Source organism: Macaca nemestrina, chromosome X (assembly GCF_043159975.1).
Source record: "Macaca nemestrina isolate mMacNem1 chromosome X, mMacNem.hap1, whole genome shotgun sequence".
Taxonomy (NCBI): domain Eukaryota; kingdom Metazoa; phylum Chordata; class Mammalia; order Primates; family Cercopithecidae; genus Macaca; species Macaca nemestrina.
Window position 1 is genome coordinate 146032891 of NC_092145.1, and position 18087 is coordinate 146050977.

Genomic DNA, 18087 nt, shown 5'->3' on the forward strand with positions numbered 1-18087 from the left:
AAGGAAAGAGGAGTGCGGCAGAAAATCACCTTCAAACTCCCTAGTCAGATCCAGTCACTCTGTGGAGGGGCTGACAGAGGCCAGAAAGAATACCCTAGTGAGCTCTCTCCACGTGTAAAGAAACCACTGAGTTGGGGAGAAATGACCCTCATCACAAACCATGTAATGTTCCAATTCTTTACATGCATGGATCTCACAATGGCTTTGTAAATTTGGTGCTGCTATCCTTGTTCCCATTACAGATGGGAGAATTTGAGAGATGAAGCAATACATCAAAGGAGCAGGAACAAAAAGGAAGAGAAAGTGGCACATTTGAGACTCAAATCTAGGTTTCAAATGCGCTTTACCACAAAGTTATACAGCCTTACCATTTTGCATACTTTGCTTAACTCTTGACTGTAACTGGAAGTGGAACGTTGCTGAATTTTCAGCTGGTAGTGCCATGATTTTTGACAAATTTTCACTGGTGAAGTTTTTTTTTGAAGTTTTAGGGTCTGCTTTGTTTCTGTCTTTGTCTAGGCTGGAAATTCTCCTTTGTTCAAATGATGTTCATCAGTGTCAGGTTTCAACAGGAATATTTAATTTCAAAACTTTAGAGATCACTTAGATCCAACCAAGGCTTTCCTGAAATCAATACCATAATTACATTTATCCTTTCATTCTTCTTTTATCCTTTCATCCCCTTCTGATCTCTTTTATACTTTGTAGTCAGAATTATGTGCTGAAATGCAAAATCACTCTTAAAATCTTGTAATGGCATCCCATTGCTTACAAGATAAATCCCAAGATCCTTAACCAGGCATGTGACTTCTTATTTTCATCCCTGCTTTTCTCTCCAGCCTAATTTCTCATTCTCATTCTAGAATGACAAGATTTCAATCATTTGAAACTATCTGCAGCTGGCATAGTTTCTCTGACAAGGGATGTAGAATGCTAAAAGTTTTGACTCAATGATTTAGTGAAACTATAATCATAAAATCAGAGATCTCCAAAAGGCCTCAGATACATCTTCATCTTGCTCCCCTTACCTGCCCCAAAACTCCCCTAATATATTCATGACAAGTTGTTAGGGCTGTTTCTTTAAAAATCCAGAGTTTCGGCTGGGTGTGGTGGCTCACACCTGTAATCTCAGCACTTTGGGAGGCCAAGGCAGGCGGATCACGAGGTCAGGAGATCGAGACCATTCTGGCTAACACAGTGAAACCCTGTCTCTACTAAAAAATAGAAAAAAATTAGCCGGCCATGGTGGCGGGCACCTGTAGTCCCAGCTACTTGGGAGGCTGAGGCAGGAGAATGGTGTTACCCTGGGAGGCGGGGCTTGCATTGAGCCAAGATTGTGCCACTGCACTCCAGCCTGGGTGACAGAGTGAGACTCCATCTCAAAAAAAAAAAAAAAATCTAGAGTTTCCAGTCATCAGTCTCAAGACTTTTATTCATTTTGGAGGTAGCCAGAGCCTCCCAGTAAAACACTGGGTTATGTGTTTGCCCAACCAAGGGGGGAAGGTGTTGGTTGCAGGATTCTGAACTGATTGGAAGGGAAGGGAAATGAGGAGTGTTAAAATAATTAATTGAGGGGCCAATTAGATTGAGGTGGCTCCAGCACCCTGGATTCCTGCATAAGCAAACCAAAACTCAACTCAGAGCAAATGGTCGTATCCTAGGAAATGAAACTTAAGCTTAACTAATAAGAAACCACCAACTAATTTCAAACTAGGGACTCTAAGGCTACTGTTCTACCTTAACCCATCGAATGTTTTCTTTGTTTTGCTTCCACTTTGTTTTGCTTCCAAACTTTTGTTTACAAAAGTTTACTTCTTGTCCTGTGTCAGTGGAGCCCAAACCACTTGTAGTTTCATGCTGCCTGATTCATGAATCACTGCTCAAATAAACTCTTTAAAATTTTAATATGCCTAAGTTTACCTTTTAACAGGAGGAAGTATATCTGGAATTTTTAAAAGATTCATTTCCTCAATGGTGCTAGAGAGGAAAGATGTTAAATCAGCTTTAATTCATTTCAATCCTGAGGTTTGGGGTCCTTCTGTTCCTGCAGTCACACCACAAAATGGATGGAACTAGGACACCGTAGCTTTTAGTGTTGCCTTGACACTTCATTAACAGCTTATTAAATCAGTTACCAAAGTCATTGAGAAAATTGATGAGTGAACCATGCTGACATACATTAAAAGTTACCTTGAGATACCTCCCAGAACCCACTAACAGGACCTTTTTGCCTGCCTTGATGTGTTCTGTGCAGGTACTTTGTAGTCTGCCGACCTTGACATGTGAGCCCATTTTAATGATAACAGAGACCACAAGAGGAAAAAAAAGTTAGATCCATCCAAGACTTTCCTGAGATCAATACCATAATTACATTTTAGACCCTCCAGGTATTAATCTTCTATTTTCAGAAAAGCAATTCCATTTTCCTGGCATGGTCTCTTAGAAATTATACTGCTTCTCCATGGCTCTTTTTAATTTTTTCCCCCGAGGGGGAAGGGAAGACAAGCCTTTTCCTTTTCACCTCTTTCCCTCCTACAGCCATTCTCTCTTTTAAATTGAATGTTCATTGATGCTCTAAAAATACTACACACAAAGAAAGAGTTGATGTGAGAATATTTTATAATATTAACAGCCGAATATAGGCTGTTTTAGTGCTTTCTGGAACTCCTTGCTTGCATTATTTCATTTAAAAATATTGTGTTTGCTGTCTAAAAATAATCTTTGTTGAATACTTCTTATGGACTAGTTATTTTTCTAAGCACTTAATCTGAATTAACTAATTTCAATATCATTAGAACCCTGTGAAATAGGTACTGTTTTAAACATTAGGACTCCAAGGCGTAGAGCATTTGGAACCATTGCTTAAAGGCTCACAGTTGGTAGAGGCAGAAAGAGTGTTTTATCCCAGGGAATTTTACTCCAGCACCTACATGCTCAGTCACCAAGCTATCTCTGGCTTAATCTGTATGTATTTTACACTGGGCCAGGGACTCTATAAAAATATTAGACACAGTTGGTGCCTATACTTGGTTGAATAGTGTGTACCCCAAATTCATGTTCACCTAGAACCTCAGAATGTGACCTTACTTGGGAATAGGATCTTTGCAGATATAATTAGTTGAGCTAAAATGAGGTCATACTGGATTAACATGGGCCCTCTAAGGTGTTTTTTTTTTTTTAAGGATAGGGAGTTTTAGAGACAGACATACAGAGAAAATATGGCCATGTAAAGACAGAGGCAGAAGTTGGAGTGATGCAACTGCAAGCCAAGGAATGCAAAGGACTACCAGAATCACCAGAAGCTAGAAAAAGGCAAGGAAGAGTTCTTTTCTAGAGACTTTGGAGGGAACATGGCCCTGCTGACACCTTGATATCATACTTCTAGCTTTCAGAATTGTGAGAGAATAAATTCCTGCAGCCCTAGGAAACTAATACAGTGACCTCAAAAGCTCATAAGCTGGTAGGGGAAATGGGTAAGGAAATGAGTAATTAAAGATGATATGACAAGAGCTACAAAAAAAAAAAAAAAAACAAAAAAAAAAACAAAGACACAACATGTCACGTAGAAGCCCTGGAGGGGAGTATAACTGATAAAGAGGGGAGGGTAATACAACATTTTTTCCATCATGATAATTTCTTTTATTGAAGAAGCAATATGATCTGGTGATTAAGAGTATGGATTCTGCGGAAAGATTGCCTGGGTTTGAATCTTGGCTGTGACATTTATGAGCTGTGCGCCCTAGGCAAGTTACTTAACCTCCCTGTGCCCCAGTTTTCTCACACATGGAATAGTTTTCAGATACCTTTGACATTCATGGTTTCATTTAATTTTCACAGCAGACTTGAAAGGTGGGGAGATGGGGCAAATCTCATCATTCTCATCTTATAAACATTGCCTAGAGCCACACAGCTAATACCTGATGGCAGGTCCCACTTCTGTGACAGTGAACTAGTTTCTTAACCTGTGCTGTTTCAGTTTCCTTATCCATAAGGTTATGATGATGGTGGTGGTGGTGATGCTACTTATGGTTTTGATGATGGTTATTATGAACTGAAGGCCTACTCGCCTACTCCATGCTAGTCTCTCTGATGGGAAACCATTATTCTTCTCCATTTTACAGAATAAACTGAGGCTTTGAGAGAAACTGGCCCAAGGCCACCATCCCTGTGTTCACAGGATGATTTGGCAGAATTTATGTTAAAGCAATTTATAAACTGTACTGGCACTACATCAATATTAGTTATATATAGCAAAAGCCCTGCTTATGCCAACATAAGCCTTTTTAACATTTCAATTAGGAAAATGTTTACCTTTCTGTAGTAGATTAAAACAAAACGGTAAAAAACCTTGTTGTCACCATTTGCTAAAGAAGTTTGTCCAGACTGTCTCTAGATATGGCCTTTTCACTTCCAACCAGCCTTTTTGATGTTTAGGCAATGATTTAAAATTATGGTAGTTACAGTAGACCACAAAGGAATAGACTTCATTTATAGGCGATAGGTTCTGAATGGCATCATTAGTGAAGTAAAACATTATTAATTAAAGGTGGGCGGGAAGGGAAATGAGAACTAATATTTATTTAGTACCCACTAAGTGCAGGTACTAATCAATTTAAACCTCACCTGCAATTGTATAAGGTATATGTTATTATATTTTACATTATCTTCAGTCCCAGGGCATTAAAGCTTTGCTCAAGGACACTCAGCAAACAAAAGACAGAGGGATAATTTAAATGCAGATGTGACTTCACAAACTATGCCTTTAGAACTATGACACTTGCCTTCCAGAAGAGTGGGCAAATAATCATGTGGAAGTAGAATAACTTAAAGGAGAGGAACTGCCCTTTTAAACTTTCTCTACCTAGAATATATGGAAAAAGGCTCATGGGAGTGGTTAGAAAGGAATCAGGATCGAATTCAGGGGACTTTGGGTTTGAGCTCAAAGGCACATTAACATGCTAAGTAATATGGCCCATGTCACTTTAACTCTCTGGGTATTGGTCCTGTTGAGGTATGATGTTGATAGTCAGATGATAGTTAAGCATTACATTTGAATTGCACTTGTCTGTAAGAAACTTGGAATTAGGCAAAAAAGATTACAGGTGCTCTTTTAGTGTAGTGCTGGGCATGGCATAGTATTTTCTAGGCTATTTCACCCATCAGTAGAGGCAGAGATGAGCTAGTAGAATTTTATCTAATAGAAATTCAAATAATTTCTGTCCGAAGAGCGGATAACCATAAAGGTTATTGTTTATGAACTCTATTGGACATTAGCCAGTTTTTAGAAAAATCTAACCCAGCAAACTTATCCTAACATTGCTTGTAAATACCCCATTTCTCAAATGCTCTTTGGTCTGGTTTTAACATTTTACTGTTTTTTCATCAATTAATAAGCTAAATTTTGGACTTGTGCTAATTTTATATTTGCCTAAGAGTCATGATTTTATCCTTTTGAAAACTATGATTTAAGAGTGTTTAGATAGAAAACCTCAAGTGTAAAACCTTTTCTGGAATCTTTGCCTCTGCTTCCTTCAGATGACAAAACAGTGATTTCATTGAACTGATACTGCTACCGGGCACTTGGTGCTTCTTGTGCCAGGGAGTCAGTAGGCAAAGAAGGGGGTTGCTGTACTACCTGGGGTGATTGATTCTGACTACTTAGAGGAAAGTGAGTTACTAGTACATAGTGAGGGTAAGAAGAAATATGTTCAGAATGCAGGAGATCCTCTGGGTTACCTCTTAGAGAGCCCACATTTAGTATACCCATGCCATCTGATAAAATCATTGAAACTATAGTGACTCAATCCAGATATGACTGCTAATGTCCCAGACCCTTAAGGATCTATAGTAGGGTTTTTCAGAACACACTTTAGAAAATGTTTATCTAGTGCAATTCCTTCATTGTTATAGACTCAAAACCTAGTTAAGTTTTGATGGTAATTTTTAGCTAACTGGGTAATATTAGGTTCCTTAGTTCTATCTCTAAGCCTTCCATACACCCAATTAACTCCCTAATAAATATTAACTATTCAGTTATTCATTGAACAAATACAATATTGATTAAACATCTACTAAATACCAGGCACAGGTCTGGATCCTGAGAATACAATAATGAACCAGGTTCCAATTTCTCACTTAGAGCTGTCCTTCATGTGTGTTTGTGTGTGTGCGTGTGTGTATGTGTGTGTGTTAGAGAATAAACACATAAAAATATCAATTGTCAGAAAGTATCAAATGCCATGAAAAATATAAGGTAGAAATGAGAAATAGAAATGATTGGGAGGTGCTAGTTTATACAAGGTGGTCAGAAAAGTCTTCTCTGATAAGAAGGCATTTGAGCAGAGGCCTGAATTAAATGAGTGAATAAGCCCTGTATGTATCTAGAGCAGGGATTGGCAATGTACTGCCTGTGGGCCAAATCTGGTCTGCTACTTGCTTTTGTAAATAAAGTTTTATTGGTGCACAGCCACACCCACTTGTTTGTTCAATGTGTGTGACTGCTTTCATGCTATAATAGCAGAGTTGAGTAGTTGTAGCAGAGATTGTACGGCGTGTGAAGCCTAAATCATTTACTACCTGGCTATTTACAGAAAACTTTTGCCAACCTCCTGGTATTGGAAAAGAGGGTGCCAGGTAGAGGAATTGGCTAGTGCAAAGGACCTGTGGTGGAATTGTGCTTGGCATGTTTAAGCACTGGTAAGGTGGCCACTATGCTTGGAGGGAGAAGGTATGGCAGAGCATGATGGGAGTTCATGTGGTTAGATCATGTGGCCAAAGTGAGGACTCTGTGGCTTGTTCTCTGAGTAATATCGGGAGGCATTGAAGATTAAAACAGTGACATTGTCTGGTTTGTGTCTAAAAGGCAACTTTCTGGCTCTTGTCTTCCTTTTACCTCTTCTCCCTTCCCTACTACCCTGCCCCTAAATATTTCTCCTCAAGAAGCAGAAATAGTATAAGAAATGATTATTCATTGAATTTGATTAACTCTTGGTTAGTCCTGATCCTTGCACGTGAAGGGTCTCCTTGCCCTTGGTTTCATCATTTTTGAGGACCTGGAGCTTCTAATGAGGCTTCAGTCTGTATGAGGACTGACCAAATTGTCTGTTCCATGAGCAGCCCTGGGTCCTACTGCAAGAGGGCCAGTGTGGTACACACTTCACAAAGAGCACCCTAGAGCTTTGCACTCCTCTTTCAAGCTACATTTACCTGCTTATGAATCATTTGTGCCAAAGCGATAATGGCCTTTCTAAATGCTAGCTCATAGTCTAAAAACATCTAATACACACTTCCATCATCTTGGGAAACTATATATTGTTATTTTTAAACTGCATTTGCACCCAGAGTAGAAATAGTGCCTCTTTTCTCATGTGGGAGCATGTGTAACAAAGCAAACGTCATTTTCCCTCCTTCAAAAATAAAAATAAACACCTTTTGAAGTGGAATTTTGTTGGTCTTTTTTTCAACCCCTGTATCTTTTGGGCCAATCAATCACACAAGATCTTGACTCTGAAGATGTTATTAATACTGCATGCACAATTTCGAGTTATTTCTCTTAAGCATTTTCAACAGAAACATTCTGGGCTCTCTTCTGCCATTTATATTGTCATTCATGAGCATGGATCAGTGGTACCATGACCTTTTAATTTCCAGGTTTTTCTTTTCTTAGTGTGGATATAGTGAAAGTGTATACAGTCTGAGGAGTTAAGAAACAAATTGTGCTGGATGTTCAAACTCTAATATGATAGGGGATCTTGGGCAAGGAGTTTAATTCATGGAGCTTCTGTTTATCTGTTGATCAAAGGGTGTGTATTGACTCTTTGTGATCTGGGCACCTTGGATTGTTGTTAGAATCAAATGCTGTCATAGGCATTAAACATGTTGATATTTTGAAAACATTATGTAAATATGAAGTTGTAGCGTTATCTTTAATTCTTCTACTTTGTGATCTATGAAAAAATACATTGCTTGAATCATTCAAATTATACTTTAAAAAAAAAACTCCAAATTGGTGAAAACAAGAAAAGGTTCAAAGCAGAGGTTGAAAGATTAAAAAAGAATTTCTGGCAGACATATGGTTTAGATTCATCCCACAAATTGGTTTTAGGCTTAAAATGCATAAACCCTAAAAAAATTCTGAATAGATTTTATTTTCCAAAGCTGTGAATCATATGATATGGAATTTTGTGCTGTGTTTTGGTTAGAACCTTCTTATTTGGTATTAATGGAGTAAGTGAAATGTAAAATGATATTCATTTAATCTTTATTGGAAATTTTGCTTTTAGAATTTGGCAGTCCTGTTCAGTGGCATAGATGAGGAGCTTAAAGCTAGCACTGCTTGGAAGGATTTTTAAAAATCTACAGCCAGTCTCATTTGTAGCATTGGTTTAGGGCCAAGTTATTTGAGAATGCCATAAAGAGTCTCAAGCCTTAAGTCATCCCTATGTGTTTTTAAAACCAAATGGTAGGAATTGAAAAATGTTTAAAAGACAAATCCTCCAGTAATCCATTATCTGAAAAAATCGTGGCAGTAGTTAGTTACCTTCTGTAATTTCTGGGTTGGGGAAAACTTATGTAACTTTTTCAGTAGGCACAGCATATCCTCCTTCACCTATGTTTTTCTAGCAATAGTAATAATATCCGTTGGGAATTTGAGCTTTGGCAGGCATTGCGGATAACCAATGGAAACATAGCCACTTTCTCCCAAAGGCTTCCAATCTAATGAAAACAGGTAAGAAGGTCTCTTCCTCAGAGCCATAATTTTACTTTTGAACTATTTTCCCTGAAATACTATCACAAAACAAAAATGTCCCAAATAAAATCCCCAGTAACATTATAAAGAATTAATCTGTTTCACCAGCATATGTGGTACTCAAAATATTGTCTCTGAGATTTCATCTTATTTATTTTATATAACCCACATTGGTGCATTTAAGAGTTTATTTCACTGAATGTAGGCTAGAATCAGAGAAAAGTCAAGAAGTCCTCTTGCCATCCAAGATGCCTTTGCCTACTTTAGTGGCTGGCAGATATGTTTTGGTGTGAATCTCTTCTCAATTTTCTAATGGGGGGACTATATCTCCCTCCACAATTATATGGCACACACATTGATTAAACATAATCAATTGTCTTAGGATTTTCTCCCTAAAGTGCCTACCCACTCTGCCGTATACTGCATTGGGGTTCTTCCTGGGATACTTATGGGGTTAGGCCCATCATCTTTGGGAGGCATGTTAGCCTCAATTTTACTGTTTTGCAGAGGAAGGAAAAGAATTGAGAAAAAATACTTCACCTTATTTGTTTGGAAAGGAATGACCAATAAGACAGAAACAGTATTTTTAAAATGATGCAAAAAGCATGTCATTGAACTTGACAAGGCTAGACATTGTGAAGCTTCTTGCCCGGTGGATAACCAATACTATTCATAACAATAATTATTTTATTATCTTTCAGTTATTGATAATTTAATTTGTGTTACACACCATGCTAATGGCTTTAGCTGCATTTTTTTTCCAGTCAGTTCTCTTGAAACTCTATGAAACAACTATTCTGAAAAGTCAGGTAATTTATCCAAGGTCACACTGTTGATAGTGGCTGAGCTAGTCTCCCTATCTCCAAAGTGGTTAAAGGTGGTAGCTAAAAGCTCTCGTAAAGTTAAAAGTGGTGGCTTCTTAGCATTCTGCAATATTCCTCTATATGAAAATTATTCAATATTTGAATAGGTTTAAAAGGCCATAAACATTGTCTTATGAATCCATATCTTCCTCAGAATACTGATTAATATCTTTGGTTAAGGAAAATCTACAGGAGTCAACACGAGTTACCTCTACTTCACAGGGGCTCTCATAATTTTTCTTTCATCTTGGAACTCCATTCTTGACAAAGTCAGGATGGGTAGCTAAAGGGTTGGTCACTTAAGTTTTGTTTCACCTTAAGATTTTATGCTTCCTCGGTGCTCTTGGTATTTTATTTTATTTTATTTTATTTTATTTTATTATGTTGTTATGTGTGTTGTGTTGTGTTATGTTATGTTATGTTATGTTATGTTATGTTATGTTATGTTATGTTATTTTTTGATAGAGTCTTGCTTTGTCGCCAGGCTGGAATGCAGTGGTGCGATCTCAGCTCACTGCCACCTCCACCTCCCGGGTTCAAGCAATTCTCTTGCCTCAGCCTTCCAAGTAGTTGGGACTACGGGAGCGTGCCACCATGCCCAGCTAATTTTTTTGTATTTTTAGTAGAGACGGGGTTTCACCATGTTGGCCAGGTTGGTCGTGATCTCATGACCTTGTGATCTGCCTGCCTCAACTTCCCAAAGTGCTGGGATTACAGGCATAAGCCACCACGCCTGGCCTCACAATGCTACTAATACTTCCATTTCTCTGTTTCTGCAATGAGAAGAACATATTTTTTCTTTCTTCATGGAGATACTAACGCATCAATAATATAATAGTTGTATAAGTGCTTCAAACTTACGAGGAAGACCAGATGCAAAAATCCAAGTTATCATTGTGATTTAAATAATCTACCTTTTGGAAGATGGCCAAATAGGAACAGCTCCAGTCTGCAGCTCCCAGCGAGACTAACACAGAAGGTGGGTGATTTCTGCATTTCCAACTGAGGTACCCGGCTCATCTCATTGGGACTGGTTAGACAGTGGGTGCAGCCCATGGAGGGTGAGCTGAAGCAGGGTGGGGTGTTGCCTCACCCGGGAAGCACAACGGGTCGGGAAACTCCCTCCCCTAGCCAATGGCAGCCGTGAGGGACTGTTCCGTGAGGAATGGTACATTCCAGCCCAGATACTATGCTTTTCCCACGGTCTTCACAACCCACAGACCAGGAGATTCCCTCAGGTGCCTGCACCACCAGGGCCCTGGGTTTCAAGCACTAAACTGGGCGGCCGTTTGGGCAGACACCAAGCTAGCTATAGGAGTTTTTTTTTCATACTCCAGTGGTGCCTGGAATGCCAGTAAGACAGAATAGTTCACTCCACTGGAAAGGAGGCTGAAGCCAGGGAGTCAAGTGGTCTAGCTCAGCAGATCCCACCCCCATGGAACCTGGCAAGCTAATATCCACTGGCTTGAAATTCTCAATGCCAGCACAGCAGTCTGAAGTTGACCTGGGACACACGAGCTTGGTGTGGGGAGGGGTGTCCACCATTCCTGAGGCTTGAGTAGGCAATTTTCCCCTCACAGTGTAAACAAAGCCACAGGGAAGTTTGAACTGGGTAGAGCCCACCACACCTCAGCAAAGCCGCTGTAGCCAGACTGCCTCTCTAGATTCCTCCTCTTTGGGCAGCGGATCTCTAAAAGAAAGGCAGCAGCCCCAGTCAGGGGCTTATAGATAAAACTCCCATCCCCCTGGAACACAGCACCTGGGGGAAGGGGTGGTTGTGGGCGCAGCTTCAGCAGAATTAAATGTTCCTGCCTGCTGGCTCTGAAGAGAGCAGTGGATCTCCCAGCACAGTGCTTGAGCTCTGCTAAGGGACAGACTGCCTTCTCAAGTGGGTCCCTGACCTTGGTGTCTCCTGACTGGGAGACACCTCCCAGCAGGGGTCGACAGACACCTCATGCTGGAGAGCTCCAGCTGGCATCTGGCAGGTGCCCCTCTGGGATGAAGCTTCCAGAGGAAGGAACAGGCAGCAATCTTTGCTGTTCTGCAGCCTCTGCTGGTGATACCCAGGCAAACAGGGTCTGGAATGGACCTCCAGGAAACTCCAGCAGACCTGCAGCAGAGAGGCCTGACTGTTAGAAGGACAACTAACAAACAGAAAGGAATAGCATCAACATCAACAAAAAGGATGTCCAGATAGAAACCCCATCCGAAGGTCACCAACATCAAAGACCAAAGGTAGATAAATCCAATAAGATGAAGAAAAAATAGTGCAAAAAAGCTGAAAATTCTGAAAAACAGAACCCCTCTTCTCCTCCAAAGGATCACAACTCCTTGCCAGCAAGGGAACAAAACTGGATGAAGAATGAGTTTGACGAATTGACAGAAGTAGCCTTCGGAAGGCGGGTAATAACAAATTCCCCCGATCTAAAGGAGCATGCTCTAACCCAATGCAAGGAAGCTAAGAGCCTTGAAAAAAGGTTAGAGGAATTGCTAACTAGAATAACCAGTTTAGAGAAGAATATAAATGACCTGATGGAGCTGAAAAACACAGCATGAGAACTTCGTGAAGTATACACAAGCATCAATAGCCAAAGCAATCAAGTAGAAGAAAGGATATCAGAGATTGAAGATCAACTTAATGAAATAAAGGGTGACAAAAAGATTAGAGAAAAAAGAATGAAAAAAAAAAAAACTGAACAAAGCCTCCAAGAAATATGGGACTATGTGAAAAGACCAAACCCTACGTTTGATTGGTGTACCTGAAATTGATGGGGAGAATGGAACCAAGTTGGAAAACACTCTTCAGGATATCATCCAGGAGAACTTCTCCAATCTAGCAAGGCAGGCTAACATTCAAATTCAGGAAATACAGAGAACACCACAAAGATACTCCTCGAGAAGAGCAACCCCAAGACACATAATCATCAGATTCACCAAGGTTGAAATGAAGGAAAAAGTGTTAAGGGCAGCCAGAGAGAAAGGTTGGGTCACCCACAAAGGGAAGCCCATCAGACTAACAGCGGATCTCTCCAAAGAAACCCTACAAGCCAGAAGAGAGTGGGGGCCAATATTCAACATGCTTAAAGAAAAGAATTTTCAACCCAGAATTTCGTATCCAGCCAAACTAAGCTTCATAAGTGAAGGAAAAATAAAATCCTTTACAGACAAGCAAATGCTGAGAGATTTTGTCACTACCAGGCCTGCCTTACAAGAGCTCCTGAAGGAAGCACTAAATATGGAAAGGAAAAACCAGTAGCAGTCACTGCAAAAACATACCAAATTGTAAAGTAATATAAGTTAATTGGTGGCTTCCGAATGGTTACCCTTAAGTTTCATTTTTTTTTCTGTAATATAGGCATTTACAAGAAATAGTCCAAGTTAACTTTTGCTTATGTTCACAAATCAAGCAAGGTTAAGATCATTTATGAGGTCTAACTGGCTTTGTCTTCCCAAGGATTCTTCAGGCCTGGTCTCCATTTACTTTAACAGGGCACATGCTCTAAAAGTAAAATTGTTTGTTTAAAAGTTCAGTTTCTCTTTTTGATGAGACAGGTCTTCAGGCAAATTATTGCCTTCTGGTATTCATTTTAAACATTTTTATTGAAATACAGTAGATTTACATAAAAGAATATTAAAATGCTTTATACTCATTTCTCAAAATAAACATGTTAAAATGTTTAATTTAAAAATGAAACCATGGATCCTTTTCAACACAGTATTGGAAGTTCCGGCCAGGGCAATCAGGCAAGAGAAAAAAATAACGGGTATTCAAACAGGAAGAGAGGAAGTCAGATTGTTTCTGTTTGCAGATGACATGATTGTATATTTAGAAAACCCCATCATCTCAGCCCAAAATCTCCTTAAGCTGATAAGCAACTTCAGCAAAATCTCAGGATAAAAAATCAATGTGCAAAAGTCACAAGCATTCCTATACATCAATAATAGACAGACAGAGAGTGAAATGATGAATTAACTCCCATTGACAATTGCTACAAAGAGAATAAAATACCTAGGAATACAACTTACAAGGGATGTGAAGGACCTCTTCAAGGAGAACTACAAACCACTGCTCAAGGAAATTAGAGAGGACACAAATGGAAAAACATTCCATGCTCATGGATGGAAAGAATCAATATCATGAAAATGGCCATACTGCCCAAAGTAATTCATAGATTCAATGCTATCCCCATCAAGCTACCATTGACTTTCTTCACAGAATTAGAAAAACCTACTTTAAATTTCATATGGAACCAAAAAAGAGCCCATATAGCCAAGACAATCCTAAGCAAAAAGAACAAAGCTGGAGGCATCACACTACCTGACTTCAAACTATACTACAAGGCTACAGTAACCATAACAACTACTGGTACCAAAACAGAGATATAGACCAATGGAACAGAACAGAGGCCTCAGAAATAACACTACACATCTACAACCAGCTGACCTTTGACAAACCTGACAAAAACAAGAAATGGGGAAAGGATTCTCCATTTAATAAATGGTGTTGGGAAAACTAGCTAGCCACATGTAGAAAGCTGAATCTGGATCCCTTCCTTATACCTTATACAAAAATTAACTCAAGATGGATTAAAGACTTAAATGTTAGACCTAAAACCATAAAAACCCTAGAAGAAAACCTAGGCAATACCATTCAGGACATAGGCATAGGCAAAGACTTCATGACTAAAACACCAACAGCAATGGCAACAAAAGCCAAAATTGACAAATGGGATCTAACTAAACTAAAGAGCTCCTGCACAGCAAAAGAAAATATCACCAGAGTTAACAGGCAACCTACAGAATGGGAGAACATTTTTGCAATCTATCCATCTGACAAAGGGCTAATATCCAGAATCTACAAAGAACTTAAACTAATTTACAAGAAAAAATCAAACAACCCCATCAAAAAGTGGGCAAAGGATATGAACAGACACTTCTCAAAAGAAGACATTTATGCAGCCAACAAACATGAAAAAAGCTCCTCATCACTGGTCATTAGAGAAATGCAGATCAAAATCACAATGAGATACCATCTCATACCAGTTAGAATGGCAATCATTAAAAAGTCAGGAAACAACAGATGCTTGAGAGGATGTGGAGAAATAGGAACACTTTTACACTGTTGGTGGGAGTGTAAATTATTTCAACTATTGTGGAAGACAGTGTGGTGATTCCTCAAGGATCTAGAACCAGAAATACCATTTGACCGAGCAATCCCATTACTGGGTATATACCCAGAGGATTATAAATAATTCTGCTCTAAAGATACATGCACACATATGTTTATTGTAGCACGATTTACAATAGCCAAGACTTGGAACTAACCCAAATGCCCATCAGTGATAGACTGGATAAAGAAAATGTGGCACATATACACCATGGAGTACTATGCAGCCATAAAAAAGGATGAGTTCATGTCCTTTGCAGGGACATGGATGAAGCTGGAAACCATCATTCTCAGCAAACTAACACAGGAACAGAAAACCAAACACCACATGTTCTCACTTACAAGTGGGAGTTGAACAATGAGAACACATGGACACAGGGCAGGGAACATTACACACCAGGACCTGTCAGGGGGTTTGGGGCTAGGGGAGGGATAGCATTAGGAGAAATACCTAGTGTCGTTGATGTGTTGATGGGTGCAGAAAACCACCATGGCACGTGTATACCTATGTAACAAACCACGTTCTGCACATGTATCCCAGAACTTAAAGTATAATAATAAAAATTTTCAAATAAAAACTTAAATATCTACATTTTAATTCAAAATGAAAATGAAAGCCTCTAGAGAAGTTTGTGGCACACTTAGCTTTATTGAAATTGAACAAATGCTTTTTAAAATAACCCCTTGTACAGCACATGTAAAATTTAATTATTTCCTTATATTTTTACAGGTTTTATCTGAGTAAGCAAAAATACGTCTTTTTTTTTTCTTACTTAAAACATGTAGCCAGAATTCAAACCACGTAGCTCTGGTACCAAAAAGGCAACGGGTTATGAAAATCACAGTACAATTTTAAAATTCTTTAAGTTAGTTAAGGATATTTAAAACAATGTTCACTTATACTGACAGTAGAAATCATGGATCAGTTGACATTAGGACTAGTAGTTACACCTACAATGAGAGCAGAAATGGAAAGTTCAAGCTGACCTGAGCTACACTGTTCAGGACACACCATCTCCATAAATACAGTAGCTGAGTAGCTGCAATGGCTAGTCACAGTTGGGCAATTAAAGTCACATGTAAATATAGCCAAAGCAAAAATATATATATAGTGCACTAACTTGGATATAAAATAAAGTGGGCATTTATTAAGAGGGTACACTATCAAATTAATGACACAATACACAATTGAACTTTCAAAATTTTAACTTGGAAAGAAAAATATTTAAAATGCACACCTATATGGACAGTAAAGTAGAAATTTTTCTGTCATTGGTGTTTATTTTGTCACTGTTATTTACTGGATAAGTAGAAATAATTTACGACCCACAAAAGGACTTCTCAAGTGAAACACTAATTACAGACGTTGTAAAGAACATAGCTTAGGCGGCTTGTTTTAAAAACGAGGCAGCATTTTCCTGAAAAAGTTTGGTCCTCGACTCACTGTAGGCTAGTCACTATGGTCAGACGGTTAAGCATTTTTGAAGTGTGTGTTTGTGTGTGTGTGCGTGTGTGTGTGTGTGTATAACTAACTTTGCAGTACCAGAATTAGTCAAAGCCAAACCAAACTAAAAGGACCAAAAGGCAAACAGCCCTTGAGAACTTGACCCCGCATATCGTGTCTTATTGATGCACATATCATGTCTGTCTGAAAGAACAATGCTAAAGACTATGGAAGGGAATTATGTTCCCGTGATTCTGCAACCCCTCGATTTTGTACAGTTTTCTTCATCACCCATATCACTTGTCTTTTTTTCTTGTAGGTGCCAGGAAACCCATCCCCATGACCCTCCCTCCCCCCTCCCTCAATCTTCTCCTCTGTCAAAGTGTTATAAAGACAATTTCACTGTGTATTTACAAGCACAACACTGAGGCAATAAGGTCCCAGGGTCTGTAGGGCACATCTATTTCTTGTGGACATCTTCATGCCGAATGATTTTGTATGTGATCCAGTAAAAGATGTTGAAAATGAGGAAGGCCAATGGGAAGGCAGCTCGAGATATCGTGTCAATCCTTTTTGCCCGGTCCACAAACTTCTTCTTGATGGCATCTGCATCTTTTGGGGGTTGTGGGAGCGGGTTGGCAGGTGTGGCCTTGACAGCTGTTCCATCTTTCACTTGGAGGCAGTGACCCATTCCATAACCACTAAAATTAAAACGACTTTCACGAGTAACGTCTTCTTCCTGACAGAATAAAGACAGAGGAAGCACAGATTGGTTGTCAGTCAAGTTAGATGGAAGATGCTTAAAATTCTTTAGAAGTAAAAGGATAAATCACAGTTAACTGGTGGTGTGGGAGGCTTTTGGAATAGGGAGTTCTCTTTCAAGTTCAACTCAATTATTCATGGAACAGATACAGTTCATTAACTTTTCAGACCGAGAAATTAAGGGTAAGAATAATGACTTTGTGGTCATTTTAATTAATTAATAAACAGAAACACCTACATTATATTCTGGACTTTTCCAAAATCTAGTTTATTAATCCCTAGATGCGAATAGAGATTTTAAAGCAGTTCTCCAAATCCCAATGTTGTACTGTAAATCTATCAAGAGGACCACTCATTCATTCATTCATTCATTCATTCATTCAGAAAACATTTACTGAGCCTGTGCTGTGTCCCTGGCCCTAAGGAACTTACAGTATTGTTGTTCATTCACAGCGCAATTCCTCCGTTAACATTAGGTTTAATGTTGATGTTACATCTAAGATGAGCCCCTTAAATATATACCTGTTCCCCCTCCAGCCCTCTAGTTCATCTCTTTTATATAGCAGAGATTAAATATTCATTAATAATATAATTTTTCCAGTGTTGATTTTTAACATTGATTATTTGGCTGGTGAACCATTTCTACCATATTTAAATGTGTCATTTTAGCTGATGTCAGTGATATTTGTATTGATTATTTCTACATAAATTAGATAAAAGCCTGAAAAATTATATTTATTCCTTGGTATAAAGGACAAATAGCCTTAGAGAAAAATGTATGGGATCTGGGTTTATGTTTGGGTCAAAGGAGGGGGTCAAATGGTGGGGTTGAAAAGGTGGGATTGAAATGACTTAGCTGTAAACAGCCATCAATTGAATTATCTTCTTCTGTAACTAGATTACTGCCTTCCACAATAATATGCAACTCCTCTGAGTCACCAGAGGCACTGAACTCTTTATCTTGCCAGAAAATAATAACGGTTATGTTTCCCAAAAGACAAGGAAACTTGGTATTAATTTTATTTCATTAATGCTTACTGCATGTCAGTAGTATCTTCAGCCACATATAAAAGGTATACTAAATGAAGGACTTACAATGTGA

At 38.9% G+C, this 18087-nt stretch overlaps 1 protein-coding gene across 4 annotated transcripts in view; it reads right to left on the reverse strand.

Annotated features, from left to right (window-relative positions):
• Positions 1-15408: 15408 nt before the first annotated feature.
• Positions 15409-18087, reverse strand: part of LOC105478147 (glycine receptor alpha 2) — a 231476-nt gene continuing 228797 nt past the window's right edge. For all 4 annotated transcript variants that reach the window (XM_011735169.2, XM_011735171.3, XM_011735168.2 and 1 more), the window contains one exon: positions 15409-16962. In XM_011735169.2, the coding sequence (XP_011733471.1) occupies positions 16684-16962 (279 nt within the window). In that variant the 3' untranslated portion in view covers positions 15409-16683. The remainder of the gene's footprint in view (positions 16963-18087) is intronic.